At 48.2% G+C, this 18,078-nt stretch overlaps 2 protein-coding genes across 2 annotated transcripts; both read left to right on the forward strand.

The window, feature by feature from the left end:
• The first annotated feature begins 3,485 nt into the window (after positions 1 to 3,485).
• SNRPA1 (small nuclear ribonucleoprotein polypeptide A') lies at positions 3,486 to 9,988 on the forward strand. Its single transcript, XM_059482189.1, has 9 exons — positions 3,486 to 3,860; positions 4,593 to 4,740; positions 5,214 to 5,292; positions 5,634 to 5,680; positions 6,362 to 6,464; positions 7,132 to 7,211; positions 8,323 to 8,398; positions 8,746 to 8,839; positions 9,799 to 9,988. Exons 1-9 carry the CDS (start codon positions 3,779 to 3,781, stop codon positions 9,855 to 9,857), a joined length of 768 nt encoding a protein of 255 aa, XP_059338172.1. The 5' UTR covers positions 3,486 to 3,778; the 3' UTR covers positions 9,858 to 9,988.
• Positions 9,989 to 10,333: 345 nt separating this feature from the next.
• SELENOS (selenoprotein S) lies at positions 10,334 to 15,970 on the forward strand. Its single transcript, XM_059482089.1, has 6 exons — positions 10,334 to 10,431; positions 10,545 to 10,679; positions 12,068 to 12,174; positions 12,991 to 13,080; positions 13,171 to 13,246; positions 15,150 to 15,970. Exons 1-6 carry the CDS (start codon positions 10,350 to 10,352, stop codon positions 15,227 to 15,229), a joined length of 570 nt encoding a protein of 189 aa, XP_059338072.1. The 5' UTR covers positions 10,334 to 10,349; the 3' UTR covers positions 15,230 to 15,970.
• The last annotated feature ends 2,108 nt before the right edge of the window (positions 15,971 to 18,078 follow it).

Raw genomic sequence — 18,078 nt, forward strand, 5'->3', positions numbered from 1 at the left:
TGAATCTGTGCTTTTTCCAAATTCATGCAGCCCTGGCTGGAGGCACTGCATGTCCTTACTTTGCTGGACAAAGCAGCTCCCCTGGCTGGAGCTCCTGCTCAGCTCAGAGCACCTGTGGGACAAATGCTCAGGAACAGATGAGCTGTATCTGCAAAAACCTCACTATTGTTGTTGTAAAGCTCCTTACCTCCAGAAGAAACTCAAATCCTGAATACCTGCCCTGTGCCAGGCTGGGCTAGCGCACCCAGGGCCATCTCACTGGGGTTTGGGGCTGTGCTGGGGCACGGGTGGGTGAATTCTCCAGTGTGGGGGATCCTGGATGAGCTGGCAGAAGGGCTTGTTCTCCTTTCCCACTCATACAAGGAACATCCTGAGCAGTTCCCTGGTGCAGTTCCCAGCACGGGGCCACTGTTCCCTGTTGGCGGTCTGGGAAGAAGAGGAGCTGCTGGTGTGGCTGGGCATGGAGGCAGCTGTGGAATCCTTTGTTTGTTGTGTTGGTTTTGCAACAACCATGGGCCAAGTGCCCAGGGTAGTGCCTGGATATCTGGAACTGAGTTTTTTAAGTGGGGATAAAAGAAAAGAATGGAGCCCTCCCACAAGGGAGGATGCTTTCTCAGAGATGTGCAGCTCTGGACTCCTGCATTTTGTTGGTTTTCACATTTATCAGATGATAAATGTGAATTAATCACATACAGCAATTTCTTTTGCTGCAGGATTTCCCTTTCAGTCTCAGGCCAAACCAGAGGTCAGAACTGGGGTGACACACTCCTGGCTTCTGCCCCTTTGCTTGGAAAATACCAAACTTCATTTCTCCTGCTGTGTTAGTGAGAAAACAGGAGCTGTGGATCAGGGGTACTGTGCCAGCCTTCCAGTTCTCTGGCTCACAGCAGCCTGCCTCTAAATACTGCTCCCTGGTATATTTAGATGTACTGAAATGCTACAAAGAAAGGAAAATGCTTACTCTTACACCTTGACATAACTTAAAATACACACTGGGGAAGGCAATGCAATTTAAGATGACCAGTCCCCAGCAGTACCAGTTCTATCCTGCTTTCTGCTGCCTTCCAGCCTGCCAGGGAAAGAAAAACAAATTCTGCACATTGAATTCATGCAACAACATCAGCTTCCAGCGTTTCTCTCAGAAATCATTCTTGTAAAGTAATAAAATTCAGATTATTTCTCCAAGCTGTTGCAATACTTGCTTGGAGCTATTAAAGTCTGACTGGTATGCTCAGAGGATCAAAGTGGCTGTGTCTTCCAGATAAATGCATATTTAGGCAATTTATTAAAGCTCATTTCTCTGTTGTCTCTTGGCACCAAAGCCAAATCTATAATAGCTGTTTTCTGGAAAATCTTAGCACAGCCTGACTCCTCGTTTTCAGTTTGGCCGTGGGGCTGCAGCCACGGCCATCTGCCATTGTGCAGTTGGCAGGTGGGGAGCACAGATCTTAAAAAACATTGCTTTGAGTTTCCATTGCAAAGAAAGGACTGTGGAGAGCTTGTGTGCAGCGTCTGAGACCCAGAATCCATCTGCTCGCAATTACAATCCCATTGTGGCTGCAGAGCCGAGGCAAACAGATGCATTGTGCTAAGGGAGACAGGTCCATGCTTTATTTGGCCTTGTCAGAGGCAGGACCTGCTTTCCAGGAGGCTGGGAAGAGTCTCCTTGTAGGAACTGCCTGAAATGACTAAAGTCTCTGTTGTCTTTAAGGCTGTGTGATGCCTGAGTCACGTACGACAGCACTGCTAATTCTTGGGTTTTTCCTTGTGACAGCTCCCTCTTGTTCTTGCTCCCTCCTATGTTATAAAACAAATACAGCTGTTATAAAAACCTGACTGTGCTCTCCCATACGGCTTTGGTGAGGGAGTTTTCCCAGCAGGGAGCACAGGAGCTGCCTGAGCCCAGCTGATCCCTGGCAGGGCCAGCTCTGATGCCGCAGTCCTGGTGACAGGCGGGCGTCGTGCCCGGGTTGGTGCCCTGAGAAGCTCCCAAAAGAGAAGCACGAGCCGTCCCTGAGCAGTGCCAAGCGTGGCAGCACTGTTTAGCCTGCTATCACACCCTCTGGGTTTTGTCATGGCTCACAAAAATCATCCTTCCCTCGACAGCAGCGCAGACAGAAATCATCCTTCCTCATCCTGCTCTGTGGGCCTTGAAAGCTGGGAAGGATTTCCCAAGAAGCAATGGTGGCATTCAGCACATTTTAGGGGTTTGGGGGTGTCACTTTCAGTCCAGTCACCTGCAGGGTGTCTCACCCTCCAGCTGAGCCCTCCCAGTGGTGCAAGGCAGTGCCCCGGCCCCAGAGCAAGGAGCTCTTGGCCAGACACAGTGGCCAGAGCCACCTCAGCTCCCCCAGCGCTCCTCCCAGCCCTTCCTTGCTGCTCCCCAAATTCCCAAAGCTGGTTAGGGGGACGATGTGACATTTGCAAGCATGTTTTGTCTCACAGATAAAGGGGGGGTGTGGTGCTGCAGCCTGTGGGGTATTCCCAGCCCATCACAGCACCTCAGCCCAGGAATGCACATGGAAATGACAGAGAAACTGCCCCAAAAGCTGCAGGGGAAGGCGCTTATAGGAACCACAATGTCCAGGAGCAAAGGCTGAGCTGCTGCTGGGATGGATGGATGGATGGATGGATGGATGGATGGATGGATGGATGGATGGATGGGCAGAAAGCACCGAGAGCTGAAGGTGCCCGGCCCACCAGCAAGTGCTCGAGCACGGTTCTGTCTGAAGGGGAGCACCAGCCATGGCGTGAAGCGTGTTCCTGCTCTGCCCGCATTTCTGCAGATATATCTGTGCCTGGAAACACCACAAGGTGGGAGGGAACCTCTGGGGGCACCTGTGCTGACAGCAAGGCCAATTCTCTCCTGGGCTTGTGAGCCATGGCTCAGGCCGGGGCTGGGAGCTGGCCCTGAGGTGAAGGGGAACGAAGGGATGGGGTGCTCGGGGTTGTATTGGCACTGAGGAGAAGGAAAATGCAAGGATGGGGTGTTGGGGCTGTATCAGTCCCTCAGGAGAAGCGGAATGCAGGGATGGGGTGTTCGGGCTGTATCAGTCCCTCAGGAGAAGGGGAATGCAGGGACGGGGTGTTGGGGCTGTATCAGTCCCTCAGGAGAAGCGGAATGCAGGGACGGGGTGTTGGGGCTGTATCAGTCCCTCAGGAGAAGCGGAATGCAGGGACGGGGTGTTGGGGCTGTATCAGTCCCTCAGGAGAAGCGGAATGCAGGGACGGGGTGTTGGGGCTGTATCAGTCCCTCAGGAGAAGCGGAATGCAGGGACGGGGTGTTGGGGCTGTATCAGTCCCTGAGGGGGGAACGCAGGGACGGGGCGGGGAGGGGTGGTCTCTGCCGCTCGCTGTCTCGGCGCTCGGCTGCGCGGCCTGCGCGGGCCCGGCGCTCGGCGCTCGGCGCGGTGTCCTGCGGCGGCGCGGCGCGGCCTGGCGCGGTGTGAGGCGGTGTGAGGCCGTGTGAGGCCGTGTGCGCGTCCGGTGTGAGGCGGTGTGCGCGTCCGGTGTGAGGCGGTGTGCGCGTCCGGTGTGAGGCCGTGTGCGCGTCCGGTGTGAGGCCGTGTGCGCGTCCGGTGTGAGGCCGTGTGCGCGTCCGGTGTGAGGCGGTGTGCGCGTCCGGTGTGAGGCCGTGTGCGCGTCCGGTGTGAGGCCGTGTGCGCGTCCGGTGTGAGGCCGTGTGCGCGTCCGGTGTGAGGCCGTGTGCGTGTTCGGTGTGAGGCCGTGTGTGTGTCCCGCTGTGTCCGTGTGTCGCCGGTTGTCGCCGTGTGTCGCGATGGTGAAGCTCACGGCGGAGCTGATCGAGCAGGCAGCACAGTACACCAACGCCGTCCGAGACCGGGAGCTCGACCTGCGCGGTGCGCGGGCCCCGCGGGGCCAGAGGGGCTGTGCCGGCAAGGGGCGGGCGAGGGCGGGGGGCTGAGGGCTGAGGGGATGTGTGTGTGGGTGGGTGGGTGGTCAGTGATGGGGCCGGGCGGTGGGACCGTGTGGGGGCCCGGAGGAGAGGCTGTGATGGGTTTGGAGGGTCCGTGATGGATCTCTCAATGGGGCCCGGCGCCTGCAGTGGCCGGAGGTGCCCAAGCAGGACCGGGAGGTTGTTGGAGGGGCTGCAGTGACCGGGGGCTGGGGATGAAGAGCGATTAAAGAGACTCCAGTGGCTTCGGAACCTGCGGGGGATGCGAGGGGTGAATCACAGAGTGGTAGAACCGTTTAGGATGGAAGGAACCTAAAGATCATCTCGTGCCAACCATCAAGAAGGGGAAACTGGGAGGAATGTGCTGTGGTGTGGGGGTGGATGTGCCTCAGCACGGGGGATGTGCTAGAAAGGTTGGTTTGGTTTGGAGGACACGTCCCGGCAGGGAGCTGATGTTTTGCTGAGGGGGAGGAAGGAGGATTCCAAAAGCCGTGAGAGCTGTTGGGTTTGAGGGGGAGAGTTTGGTCTGGGAGCTGTGTGGAGCAGAGTGGATCCCAGGGTGTTTTGTCTGGGCCTTATCAGCATCCCCAGCCCAGAACAGAGCTCCCACACACTCTGTTCTGCTCTGCTCTGCTCTGTGGGCACATCTAACCCCTGCCCTGCACTCTCTCCCCAGGCTATAAAATCCCAGTCATTGAGAACCTGGGGGCCACTCTGGACCAGTTTGATGCCATCGATTTCTCTGACAACGAGATCCGCAAGCTGGACGGGTTCCCGCTGCTGCGGAGGCTGAAAACGCTCCTGATGAACAACAACAGGATTTGGTGAGGGCTCTGCTTGGCCTCGTGGGCAGAAGAAAGTGCTCTGGGGAGAGAGGGGTGTGTGCCTTTCAGTGCTGGGCAGGGGCAGGAGTGTTTGTTTCAGGCAGTGAAATCAGTGCTGGGCACTTCCTGATTCAGTGTTTGTTTCTCAGCCAGGACAGTGAGATGCAGAGTTTGGGGTCTGGCCACATCTTTGGATTTCAGTAATCAGCTCCATAAAGACATGAAGAAATGAGTACCTGCAAGGGAATAGGTTATAATAGATTATAAGATTTAAGTATCATATTGCACCGAACATTTGCAGTGATTTATTGCCAGCTTTATTAGAAAAGTGTTTTGGATGCTCACCCAAACTTGTGCCAGTGTCACACTGGGTTGTTCACAGGGAGATCCTCTGTGTTACTTTGTTTCTCTGTGTATTTCCAGCATTGCTAATTCCTGCCCTAAATGAACCCTTTGTTTTTGTTGTTCCTCAGTCGGATTGGGGAGAACCTGGAGCAGGCTCTGCCCAGCCTCACAGAGCTCATTCTCACCAACAACAACATTGCAGAACTGGTAAGCTGTCATGCAGGATAAAGCTAAGCAAGCTGAAAATTTGTGGTTTTCATCCCTGTAATTAACCATTTTCCTGAGAGTACTGCCATATCCTTTTGGTAATAGTTGGTTCTTTCCCTTTAGAGTAATATCCTACAGTTTTGGCAGTAGTTAATTGTGTACATCCTTTAATGAACATGATTTGCAACAGCAGTCACAAAGCTTAGTGGTTTTCCTATTAAAATAATTGCAGTAATTTAATTAATCTCTAAAATAGATATGAGTTCAGGAACTTTGTTTTCAAATATTTTATTTTTTTGCTAAAGAGGTTTAAAATTTCTTGCTGTGCTCCCTCTACCCAGGGTGAACTGGATCCATTATCAACTATTAAATCCTTGACTTACCTGAGGTATGTAACCCCAAAAAGAAAAGCTGCTCTTTCTCTGGTGTTTGAGCTCTGCTGCTGGCGTGGCCCTTTGCTTTGGTCTGGAATGCTCTGCTTTTTATGAGCTGTGACAGATCCTTTATGTCTAAAAATTGAATTGATAAACAGTGTTTGCACTACTCTTCATGAGCATCTGGTAAGTAATGTCTGAGGTTTTATATCACTGTTGGGATAATGAGACCTAATAGCTCTATAAACCACTACACAAGTGCTGAAGTGAGCTTATCCTTCAAAAACCTAAACCCAAAAGGTTGAATCTGTTGATAAAAAATAATTAAAAAAACATGTAAACAAGGACTTTTCAGAAATGTTACATTTGGTGTGAGGGACAGAAAGAAACACAGTTTGTCCTGTGATTTTCAGTTGATCAGAGAGAAAAGTGATGTTTCAGTTACTTTTTTGGGGGAGTATTATGATTATTTTGAAGTTGTTCTTTATGTCATCCTTCAGTTAAATCTACTGAATTGCTAAAGTGCAAGTTTTTATTATAGTTTCCATAATATCAAAGTACTGTCACTAGGCTTATTTCATGGTGTTATTTGTTCCCTGTTACAGCAGGAAGTTCATGAATGCATTTCAAGTATATTAACATATTTCAATGCAAATGCATTTTAAAATATTTTGTAACCTTTATTTCCTTCACAGCGTTCTAAGGAATCCTGTAACAAATAAGAAACATTACAGATTATATTTAATTCATAAAGTTCCCCAGGTCAGAGTGCTGGATTTTCAAAAAGTGAAGCTCAAAGTAAGTCTGCTTGCTTTTGATTTAGGTGTTTGGGGTTTTTAATTTTTTTTTTTTTTTTTTAATTGGGCTTTTTTTGGTTTTTTTTGGGGGGGGTTAGGTTTTTTATTTGTTTGGTTGGTTAGCTTTGGGTTTTGTTTGGTTTTTGTTTGTTTGGTTTGGGGTGTTTTGTTTTTGTTTTGTGTTAGTAGTTTTGGTTTTTTGGTTTTTTTTTTTTTCATTCTTGAAAATTCACCACTAACAGTGACCTTGTTGCCACAGTTGTAAATTTTATTGAAACTGTAAGTGGCTCTACAACACTCTCATTGTTTTCTTTCATGGTTTCATTCTGTTAAGGATATAATCTGTTCAATTATGTCTAATTAAGTTCCAGTGCCTTTGTTGAGTGTTACTCTTTCCTGTCCCTCTGGTGTTGGTAGGACTCAGCTCTAGAGAAGGAAACACCACTGGGTGGGGGATGAGTGTGGGAAAGAACTCTTAATTCTAAAAACACAAAGTTGATAATTCTCTGAATATTTGGGCAATGTTTATCTGCTTGTTCTTACATCTGGTCTCCATGTACCAATTTCACTGATGAGGATGAGCCAAAGTGTCTTTCTTGGCCAAGACAGAAGCTTTGCAAACTGTGATGTTCTCAAATTAACTCTGTGTGTGTGTGGTATCGCTGTAGGAGCGACAGGAGGCAGAGAAAATGTTCAAGGGCAAACGGGGTGCACAGCTTGCAAAGGATATTGCCAGGAGAGCAAAAACGTAAGATAAAACAAACAAATTTCCACTGGCAGCCTCCTTCAGAAACACCACTTCCCTTGTGTGCAGTGTCAGGCAGAAAACTGAAATAGCAGCTGCTGCCAGGATGCCTCAAAAGCTTGGGGAGCCACAAGTGCCTTGTCCAAGCACCCCGAGTTTTGGATGGTGGTGAATACATCTCAGAAGTGTTTCTGAAAGAGTTAACTTGGTCAAGGTGGATTCACTGAGGGCAACAAGCAGGAAAGCCTAATTTTGTTTTTGTTATTTAACTGCAGAGAGGTGGCCATTATTTGATTTGTGGTTGGTGGGATTTTTCTCCTAAATGATTGGTTTTGTTTTGCCAAATTATTTTATTTCCCAAAATAAATAATTATATATTTATTTTGGGAATAAACGGCAAAATCTGCTGTAGTTAGGAGAAGAAATACAAATGAAAATCTTTAATGAAGCTGTTACAGTATATGTTTATTTAGTTTAATTGTTCAGTGGTACATCATATGTTTTGATCAACATATTTGGTAATAAGAATTCAGATCACAATGTTTCCAAATTCATGGTTAAATAGAAAAATGTCTTGACCTTATTCAGCATTTAAACCTATAACAGATTTGAGCTCAGGTTTGTGAGTGGAAAGGGATTCAGGTCAGGTGATCTCCTTAAAGCAGCAGCAGATAACCTTTTTCTTTTGGCTGTTGAGATGAATTCCAGTTTAATGTAGGCTTTACTTGAGGCTGCTGTAATACCACATCTGACACATGGGAACAGAAACCCCATTTTCTGTTACTCTTTATTTATCCACCCTGCTTTTGTCATGGCAGCAGAGCAGCTGAGTGTTCAACAACATCCAAATTGAAGAGCTTTTGCCAACTGCCTGATGAATAAAGTTAAGTTCTGCCTCTGAGCAGATGAAAGGGGGGGGAATGGGACAGTGAGGGCAAGATGCTGGTGTTTCTGAAGGAGGCAATTCTTCACTGTATCAGTTTGTTAACAAAGATAAGATACTACACTTGATGGAATGAAATGCTTTCAAACCTAGTTTGGAAGCATTTCAATATAAGAGAAGCAGCTACTCTTCAAAAAGTGTAACAGGTCTTTTTTTTTTTTCCTTTTGAAGCTTCAATCCAGGGGCTGGCCTGCCAACAGACAAAAAGAAAACTGGGCCTTCCCCAGGGGATGTGGAGGCAATTAAGGTAAATATGTCATGAGAAAAGCTGTCATGGATCCAGATTGAACAAAAGTTTCCTTTGTGCTGTTCAGACAAATAGATCAGCATGTCCTGGCTCTGGTTTAAATTCTTTTCCTGTAAGTTTTCTTCTGACCTATCTGTATTTTGAAAACTTCAATGAAATGTCAACCTGAGCTTAGAGTTCTTCCAAGGGAGGGGGGCAGTAATGCTTTGCCACTTGTAGAATTTTGTAGAAGCAGAATTCAGTGGCAGTTTCCTGTGTGTTGAGTGTCCCTTAGCTGGTGGCAGCCTGTGCTGTGTGCTGCTGCGGGAGCTGCCAGGCTGTGGGCACTGACTGAGCTCTCTTTGCAGACTGCCATCGCCAACGCCTCGACCCTGGCGGAGGTGGAGCGGCTGAAGGGGCTGCTGCAGGCGGGCCAGATCCCGGGCAGGGAGCGCAAACCAGGTCACTGTCTGTCTGCTTCTGCTTCTGCTCCTCAAACACAGCCTGCCCTCCTCACTCCTGATTGCATGTGGTCTGTGTGGGGGGCTGGGTGGGCACAGAGTGAGTCTGTCACCTGTGCAGCACATCCTGGCTGTGACAGCCTGGCCTTGGGGCAGCTCTGGGCTGTCCCTGCACTCCCTGCAGAGCCAGGTGCCCAACAAGGGGCTTTGCTGCACTGGATGACTTCAAAATTCATCCCAGCTATTTTGTGCTTTGTGAAGGCTGACCTAGAACAGAGGCTGGACAGAGCTAAACAATAAAGCAGGGATTGATTAAGAGGCCTCCATGGATCCACCTTGGGCAGCACCAGAGCCCAGCCAGGGCTGCACCCAAGATGAACCAAAATGGCCCCAAAATGCACGGCCGGGCACGGGCTCTGTCCCTGGGATCAGTTCTGCTCCATTTGCACCTTGCAGTTCATTGTCCCATTCCAGCTTTAGCCCTGCAGTCCCACCCTGCTTGTTTTTCTCTCTCCAGCCCACGGGGTTTGTGCTCCTGGGCTGAGATTTGGGTCATTTGTCCTTGGTGCCCAGCTGGAGCAGGAATTGTTTTGTGTCCCCTGAGCACAGAGCTCACCATCCCCTAAAATGAAACTCAGAACTGCACACTAACGCAGCACAGAATGTGAAAAAGATAAAAGCTAAAACCTGAGGCATCAATTTAACAAAATGAGATGAATTACAGAGTCTCTCTGGACCTCTGCTGAGCATCAGTGCCTCAGCAGTGAGTCTGGGAGCTCTGCAGAGATGGAGCTCAGCTGCAGGCCGGCCATAGCACCTCTTTCCTGTACATCAGGGCTACCTGATTTTCCTCTCTGTAGAGTTTTTAAACATTCTCGTTATTACTCTTCTGCAGAGGGGTGGGAAAAGGAACAGCAACGCCTTCAGCAGCTGCTCTAAAACTCTGACGTGTCCTTTCAGGCCCATCGGAGGACGGAGAAGAAGAAATGGAGGAGGACACAGTGCCAAACGGATCGTAGCCGGGGCCGTGCCGCGCCCCGGCCCCCCCAGGAGCCCTTTCCCGTGCCGGGCCGTGCCGGTGTCCCCGGCGGGGCCCGCCGCCCCCGTCCTCGCGCATTTCGCTGTTCAATAAACGAGCGGTCCCTTTTTCTCCCGGGGGTGCCGCGTCCGCTTCCCGGGCGGGGCGGGGCGGGGCGGGGCGGGGCGGGGCGGGAGGCGTTTCGGCGCGCCCTGATTGGCTGCTTTGCGCCTGCCCCCTTCTCTCATTGGTTGGCGCAGCTAAACGTCGCCCTGGGCACTCCGGCAGTGGCGGCGCGGCGCGTCCTGGCGGCGCTTCCGGGCGCCGGCGGACAGGGCGGTGATTGGTGGAGCGGGGCGGGCCCGGATATGAGGTGGCAGCGGACCGGGCGGTGATTGGCGGATCCGGGCGGGCCCGGACGTGAGGCGGCGGCGGACGGGGCGGCGATTGGCGGAGCGGGGCGGGCCCGGACGTGAGGCGGCGGCGGCGGGCGATGGATCTGGGGGACGGCGGCGCCGCAGCCGGGCCCGGGCCGGCGCTGGGCCGGGGCGGGCTGGAGGCGCTGCAGCACACGGGTGAGCGGCCGCGGGCCGGGGGGGAGCGCGGGGCGCGGCGGGGCCGGGGCGCGGAGCCCCGAGGCGGGCCCCGTGCCGCGGGCCGCGCTCAGCCCCGGCCTGTCCCCCGGCAGTGGGCTCGGTGCTGTCCGGCTATGGCTGGTACCTGCTGCTGGCCGCCGTCGCCGTGTACCTGCTCGTGCAGAAGGTGTCCCGCGGGCTGGCGGCGCGGCCCGGCGGCCGGCCCGGAGCGGCGGAGGCGGCCGAGGGTGAGTGCGGGGCGGGGCCGGTGACGGCCCGAGGGAGCCGGCGGAGGGGCTGGGTGGGAGCGGCGCTCGGGGCCCCTCTGAGCGCCCAGGTCCTCAGTGCGGAGATCACCGGCACAGGCCGGGCCCGGGAGTGCTTGGGAAGGTTCTGAAGGAAAAGCTGCGTCCCAAAGTAACGTGTTGGGGAATAAAGGAGTGGGACATCACTCGGGGATGGGTATCTGCTCCTCGGCGGGCAGCAGCTGAGGGGATGGAGCACAGCAGCACCTGTGGCCAGCTACCAAATAACTTTTAGACTTAACCAAAACGCCCAAATCTAAATCCTGGTGAAAATACTTCTACAAACACTCACTTTTCATTGATATTCATCACTCCCTTGCAGTTACCCTCTCCCAGTTCCTGCTCTGGCAGCACTGTGTGCGTTTGGGGTGTGACAGTCTGTGTTATCCTTGGGAGGGTGGCACAGGTTGTAGCTCTCACACAGTCACATCCTGCTGAAAAGCACAGCCTGTGCTCCTGGATCTGCCAAACCACGAGTGCTTGGCACTGATCCCCTGGGCACGTCGGCCCCTCAGTAAAATCTTATTTGTGTGCTCTTATCCTCCTGCTGTTCTTTTGTGATGATAATTAAATGGCTGTTTGATTGCCCAAACTGCCTGTAAAATGAAATTATTGAAAGTACTGACATTTCTTTTTCATATTCATCACTGGATCATAGCAAAGAATGAGGCAAAAAACTGTGGAGATGCTTCAGCTGCTGGGAGAAAACAGAGAACATTTGCCTATTTTGGGGGGGTGTAATTTTCCTTTTGACCTTCACAGGTCACTCATGAAGAGCAGTGGTGACTCAGTGTGGATTTTCTGAGACCTGCAGGTGTCTCTTGAGATGTGTGTCATGTTTGTAAGTGATTTCTCTGCTGATGGAGGCTGTTAAATCCACTGCTGCACTGACACCAGCAGGACCCCTTGCCAGAAGGAGTAGGAGTGAATGTGGGCTGGTTGCCTCATCCTTCTGCGTAAATGAAGTTCTCTGGGTAAAAACGGTCCCTGCAAAGCCTGAGTGATATTTCTGAATTAATTTGTATCTAACAAATCCTGCAGAAATAGAAGGAAGTGTCCTTGAAGTGTGAGGTTTAAATTTTATGGTTAAGTACACTTGTGTCCTTATTAAAATCCTGTTGAAGTAATTGCTTTAAAACAGTAAAACATGATGAAGTTTAATTCAGCATTATAAATTAGTATAAAAGATTAGCTGGAAACTGAACTTGAGCTGTGATTTTCTGCAAAACACTTGCAGGGAGTGATGTGAGCCTTTCCTTATTGCAATTCTTTGAGGAGACCATCTAGGATTTACTTAAAGTAGCTTTGCAAACTCTTTCCTGGTTTCCTAGAGCCTGATGTGGTGGTGAGAAGGCAGGAAGCTTTGGCAGCAGCTCGCCTCAGGATGCAAGAGGAATTGAATGCACAAGCAGAAAAATACAAAGAAAAGCAAAGACAGGTAACCAGAGAGCATTTCTTCCTTTTTCTCATCAATTTCTCATCAAGCACTTTGCTGCTGTAAAAGACAGCAGCAAATTGTGATTGTGGGCAGGGCCTGGTGTTCATTTTCCACAGGTAAATCTGTACCTGCAGGAGCTTTGTTGTGTGAGCAGTGAATGGCTGGAGGGGGTTTGCTGGCATTTAAATTAACTGTCCCATGGCACATGTGTGTTTTCTGCTCTGAAAGGCAAATATAAATATTAGAAATGTAGCTTAGCATTGCTGCAGTTTAAGGGTCTGAATTACAGCTTGAGATCACAAGGAATACAAATTGCTGAGTGGGACAGTGCAGAAAATGGGTGTGATCAGCACAGTAATAACTCTGATCATCATCCCAGCTCTTCTGGTTTTGCTTTTGCAGTCAGACACTCAGACCTCAGTTTGTAGCTGATGCTTCAAGTAACGTTGGCATTAAAAAAAAACAAACTCCTTTTTTCTGTAGAACCTCACATGGTGCATTAAATTACTGCAATATTCTTTACTTAGTACTTTTCATAGACTCAGGGTTTAAACTTGCCACTTGGTTTTACCTTCAAAATCTTTTAAAGCATCAGGTGGCCAAAAGAAGCTGCAAGCTCAGTCAGTGCATCCTGAGGAGGAGGAGAGATGTGGCTGCATAAAAAGAGTAAATTCTTCCATAATCTCAGAGATACTGCTTCAGATAAATGCAGTTTGATGAGCCTGTTGTAGCTGTTTCTGGGGATTCTGTTAGCTCTGAAATCTGAGTTTTAAGGTCAAAACTAAGATTAAATTGTGTCCTGGGTTTGTTGTGTAGCTGGAGGAGGAGCGGCGACGGCAGAAGATCGCGATGTGGGAGAGCATGCAGGAGGGAAAGAGCTACAAAGGAAACCTGAAACTGAATCAGGTAACAGCCATGGCAGTCAGGCCACACTTGTGTTCCTGTGATTCAGGGAGCTGAAATTCCTACTGAGTAACTTTCTGCTTTTCTGAACAGCAAGAAGCAGAATCTGGTGCCTCTGCCTCAGCAGTCCCGAAATCGAAACCAAACAAAAAGCCCTTGAGAGGAGGTGGTGAGTATGGAATCCTTCAGACACCCTGAGCTGGGAACAGGGCATTTATCCAGCTGTATCTATGGGCTCTGTACATACTTTTTTTCAAGGAAAAAACAAAACATTCCTGACAAACAAGCTCTTTATCTCTGATCAGCTGGTCTGCTCTGTCCTTTGTGCAAAAGCTGACAGGAAGTTTTGGGTGTTCTTTTCCTTGGGAAAAGAATGTGTCAGGTTTTTTTTTGTAAATATGCTTTGGTATAATTTACTGAGATTTTTGTCACTTAGAATTAGAGATTCTTACAGTAGTTCTTCTCCCATTATTCTGTAAGTTCAGTAATTTAGTATCTGCTCTGCCTTTAAAGCACCTGTGTACTGACTAAATGCAGAAAGAGGGTATTTTACTTTGTATTATGTAGATTCAGATGATGAAAGAAATTATTATGTAAAATGTGACCTTATTTTTCATACACCACAGTGCTGACCTGTTGAATATATAAATTCTGTGGATGTATAAACTCTTGCCAACTCTCACAAAGCACCAGAAGGTCTCATGTTAGACTCAGTCACCTGCTGGCACCATCTTGGTGGATGAAGTGCTTTCCATGGCCTCACACTGCCAGGCTCAGTGGCCATGCAGGCAGTCTGCTCCCTCTCCTCTCAGCCCAAGAGCCCTTGCCATACCTGCAGGTGCTGATTTGGGTGTATTTTAGTGACAATTTTCTGTCTGATCATCCAGACAGCCTCAATCAGGCTGAAAAGGAGGCCCCCTTAGGGTGCAGTGCTAATTAATTGATTAAAAGTACAAAATCTGCGGATTCTTGATGAAACACACTAAACCTCCATAGCAGTGCAGTGCTGGGATTTCTGCTTTGAGTGTTTTTCCTGGCATTTGAAGGAATCAAGTAGATTGGCTCATCTTATGAGGGTGTGGTGTCTGATGCTGTCAGCTGCCTTTGGTGTCTCTGTCATGGGACATTTCCCTCCCTGGGGGATGAGGAGTGCAGGGCTCAGCTGTGCTGAGAGGCCGGGTCAGGGCAGCTGGCTGTGGGCACCCTTCCTGCTGCTACCTGTCCTGGTTTAATCCTCAGCAAAGTCCTTGCTTAAGGAACCCATTACAGAATTAGAGGTCTCAGACCTTCTCCTGAGGTGGATCAGCATGAAGTGAAAGAACCATCTGTGCTGCTCAGCTGCTCAATTAAGCTAGAAAGCAAAACTTGGCTTTGGTATGAGAAAAACAAATTTCAAATTTGAAGGTGGTGCTGGGAGTTTCAGTGGAGCAGGTTGCTTTGGAACCTCCCTGGTTAGCAATGCTGCTAGGATTTGGGTTCTTAGGTTTGTGCAGAACAAATTGAAGATGTTTGCCAACTTGTAACTTTGAGTGTGTTCTCCTGACACGAAGTTTCCCATGGTTACAGCATTAGGATGTTCAGCTAACGGGTATTTGCCTTACTGCCTATGTTTGCCTTTCAAATGCTCTAAAAAAATACTTTGCAGTGTTAATGAGCGGATTTACCTTTTGACCTTCAGAGTATTCCTTGCAGGACTGGAATGAAGGATTGTTTTAAGTCCCTGACTGTTGGGCTCTTGCAGAACAGACACACTCTGCAGAGTTTACTCTAAGAGCTGCTCTTGCAGCACTGCAGCTTTAGTGCAGACTTAGAAGAATTAAATGGTAATTAATTTCAATTGCATTTAACCCAAATTGATCAAATTAAACCACAAGTGTTTAGCAATGGCTTTTAAAGAAAGAAGTCTTCTCAAGTCTGGGTGTTTTCTGTGCTTTCATTTTCCCTAAAGTGCTGCAAGTGTGAAGTATGAGCAAGGTGTGGATATTATGAGATCAGTTTTTGCTGGTTTTTGTGTGCTGGTGAAGGGCTGTGGAGGATGAATATTGAGAAGGTCTCTCTCCTGTGTGTTGCAGGCTACAACCCCCTGTCTGGAGAAGGAGGAGGGACGTGCTCCTGGAGGCCCGGCCGGCGGGGCCCGTCCGCGGGTGGATGAGGCTAAAGCATCCCTGGTGCCCCTCCCTGGCACCAGCAGGCTCAGTCCCACCCCCTGTCCCACTGCCTGCAGCTGGCCTGGCACAGCCACTCCTCTGGGGCTGCCTTGGTGCCCTTGCTAACTTAAAACAGGTTTCTGTTTGTTTGAGGTACACAGTTTCCAAATTGTAACCCATTGGCTGATCCTAAACCAGAAAAATGGCTGATCCTCTTAGAGAGGGCAAAGAGAGAAGCAATTTCAGCATGATCAGTAAATTTTCACTCTTCTGTAGAGAGAGATTGTAGTCTCCAAGGTGAATCACCTGGGATTGTGAGATCTGGGGTTTCTGGCAAATTTAGTTGTCTGTGCTCATGTTACCTCTGTAAGATGAGGATATTTACCATCCTCAGACATGTTACCAGATTTACCTTCCAGCTAAACACAGTCATTTAGAGAGGAGGGATTTTATCATTGGCAGACACCTTGAATTTAGGCAGAGGGACTTTGAGAAGAAGCACAGGTGATCTGACAAATGCCACGGATTTGCACCAAAGGTCAGTTACTGCAGAAGAGTTTCTGTGACAAGCCGGCTTGAATGATGTTTTCCTTATAAATGGTAAACAAACCAGTGAGGATTACTGATGCTAGACAGCAGACAGGGGGGTTCTTGCTACTCCTTTTTTTTTCTTTTTTCTTTTTTTTTTTATTTCAACTGCTTTGTAAAAACAATACACTATTAAATATAATTGCAAACGTCACAAATCTAGTATTTACAATCTCGTGGTTTTCTGCAGCATCTTTTTTATAGAAGGCATTTATTCTGGTGCAATAAATGTGTATAAAGCAAGGTGGGAGGTGAAGTGACCTTGGTGCAGCTTGTGCAGCACCAAAGCTGAGGCTGGTGTGTGCTGAGGAGGGCTCTGGGCAGTGAAGGGGTGCAAGGAGTGTGGGGTGTTCATCCTTTGGTGTATGTCCAGCCCTGAGGACAGAGAACGACTGGTCATCATAACCAAACTTTCCAAGCATCCCATCCCCTCGATTTTCTCTCTAAAATGCAACAGACAAATAAAATCCAGGTTGTCTTTGGAGAGGAGTGAAATAATTCCTGTTGGCATGGGGCAAGTGTCCCTGTGTTGCTGTTCCCGAGCTGCTCTGTGGGCATTGGGGTAAGGAGCAGTGGTTCCTTAGAGCTTAGGGCTGTTTGAGCACTTGTTTCTGAGTATTTCCACTCAGGATACTTGTACTTACCAATAGATATGAGCATCAACTTTGAGTACACTGTTTATGTGCATGTTGATATTTCTCTTGATTAGAAATGCAGCAGGAGGGTGTTATTAGAGAGTTTTAAAGTTGGTAATGAAATTGAAAGGCCAAGAACTTTTTGTTTTAGACACAACAAAGTGTTTGGTCATGTGTGTGGAAGGTGAAGTGAGGCTGTTGATGTTTCTGTGGAAATTCATTCAGAGGCCAGTGTATAACTTCATGTTTTTAATCCTTCAGAAGGCAAAAAAAACCTGAGTTGGGGAATATTTTCAAGATCTGAGGAGTCTTCCTCAGGAAAGAGGGCTGAATTGTAATGCCTTAGGGAACATCTTCTCCCTCGTGTTGGGGAAACAGGCAACAGACTGAGGTGTTGTCTTCAGAAAAACAAATGGGGGAGGTTGTTGTCTTAAAGAAGCAGAAATCCCTGTGTGATAAAATGGTCAGGGATGGGTTTATTTAATTCAGTAAAAACATTTGCAAGATAAATAAGCAGGTCTTAACTGAGCACATGCTAATCTTTCTCTGTGTCTCAAGACTTGCTTCTGGCTAGGACTAGGGATATGGCGCTTTGCCCAATTCTAAAGTTTAATAAGACATGTCAAGTGAAAATGAAATGAAGTATGTACTTCTGGAAGCTTCAAGCCTTTTTTCTCCTTTTTTCTCCTTTATTTTTTTTTTTTTTTTTTTTTTTTTTTTTTAGTTTAATCCTCAAGTTCCTGAATTTTTCTTAGTCAGACACTTCTAAGCTATTGAACAGGGTGGGAGGACAAACCTCAGTTCATAAAACTTCTTTTGGCTCAGAACCTGCACAAGAGGGAAGGGTTTTTCCTCTGACTTCAAATGGAAAGCTCTCCCCTGACCACAGGCATTATGGAAAGGTGGTTGCTTGCTGCTTTATAGCTCAGGAGTGAAGCATGCAGAAAGCATTAGGTGAAAGTGAACTATTTAATGAATCCATTGTTCCTGGTTTGGTATGAATTCCCAAGAACTTGAATTATGAAAGTTCATATTAAAAAGCCTTCAGGAGATTTTTTTTTCCCCCCACTAGAGCAGTTATGCAAGAAGCCTCTTGCTTTACCCATGCAGATGTTCTGGAAATACCTCTCTCTGGAAGGAGCTGGGTAATAAACTATTTAACTGCTGTACAGTGCTATTTAACCACTGAAGAATAATCTGGTTTGAGTATTAAAAAATCCAAAAATCAAGCAAGTGTTCAGAGGCACATAAAACTTCTGAAGATGTTACTTGCTTGAGAAGTGCAGCTAAGTATTTTCTGTTGCTTTTAGATGATTTATATGCTGGAGGAGCAGAGGTTTTTGTTTTCTTTAAATTGCAGATGAGATCTGGTTTGTGCATAGTTCTCTCAACTATTCATCAGGAGTTCCTGAGCACTGGAGTTAAAACTGAACAAAACAACCCACGATGTCAGACTCATAAAAATTATTTGGCTTTATTTATGCCTTTAAAAAACATTGTGAAATAAGGAAAAGATTTTAAGAGTGATATTGCATACTTGAGTGTTTAAAAAATATGTTTCTTATGCTGGAAATTTTTAATAACAAAGAGAAGAGGGAGTTGGGGGAGTGAGGGCAATGGGGGAATCTGTC

The sequence above is a fragment of the Ammospiza nelsoni genome, chromosome 14 (assembly GCF_027579445.1).
Source record: "Ammospiza nelsoni isolate bAmmNel1 chromosome 14, bAmmNel1.pri, whole genome shotgun sequence".
Taxonomy (NCBI): Eukaryota; Metazoa; Chordata; class Aves; order Passeriformes; family Passerellidae; genus Ammospiza; species Ammospiza nelsoni.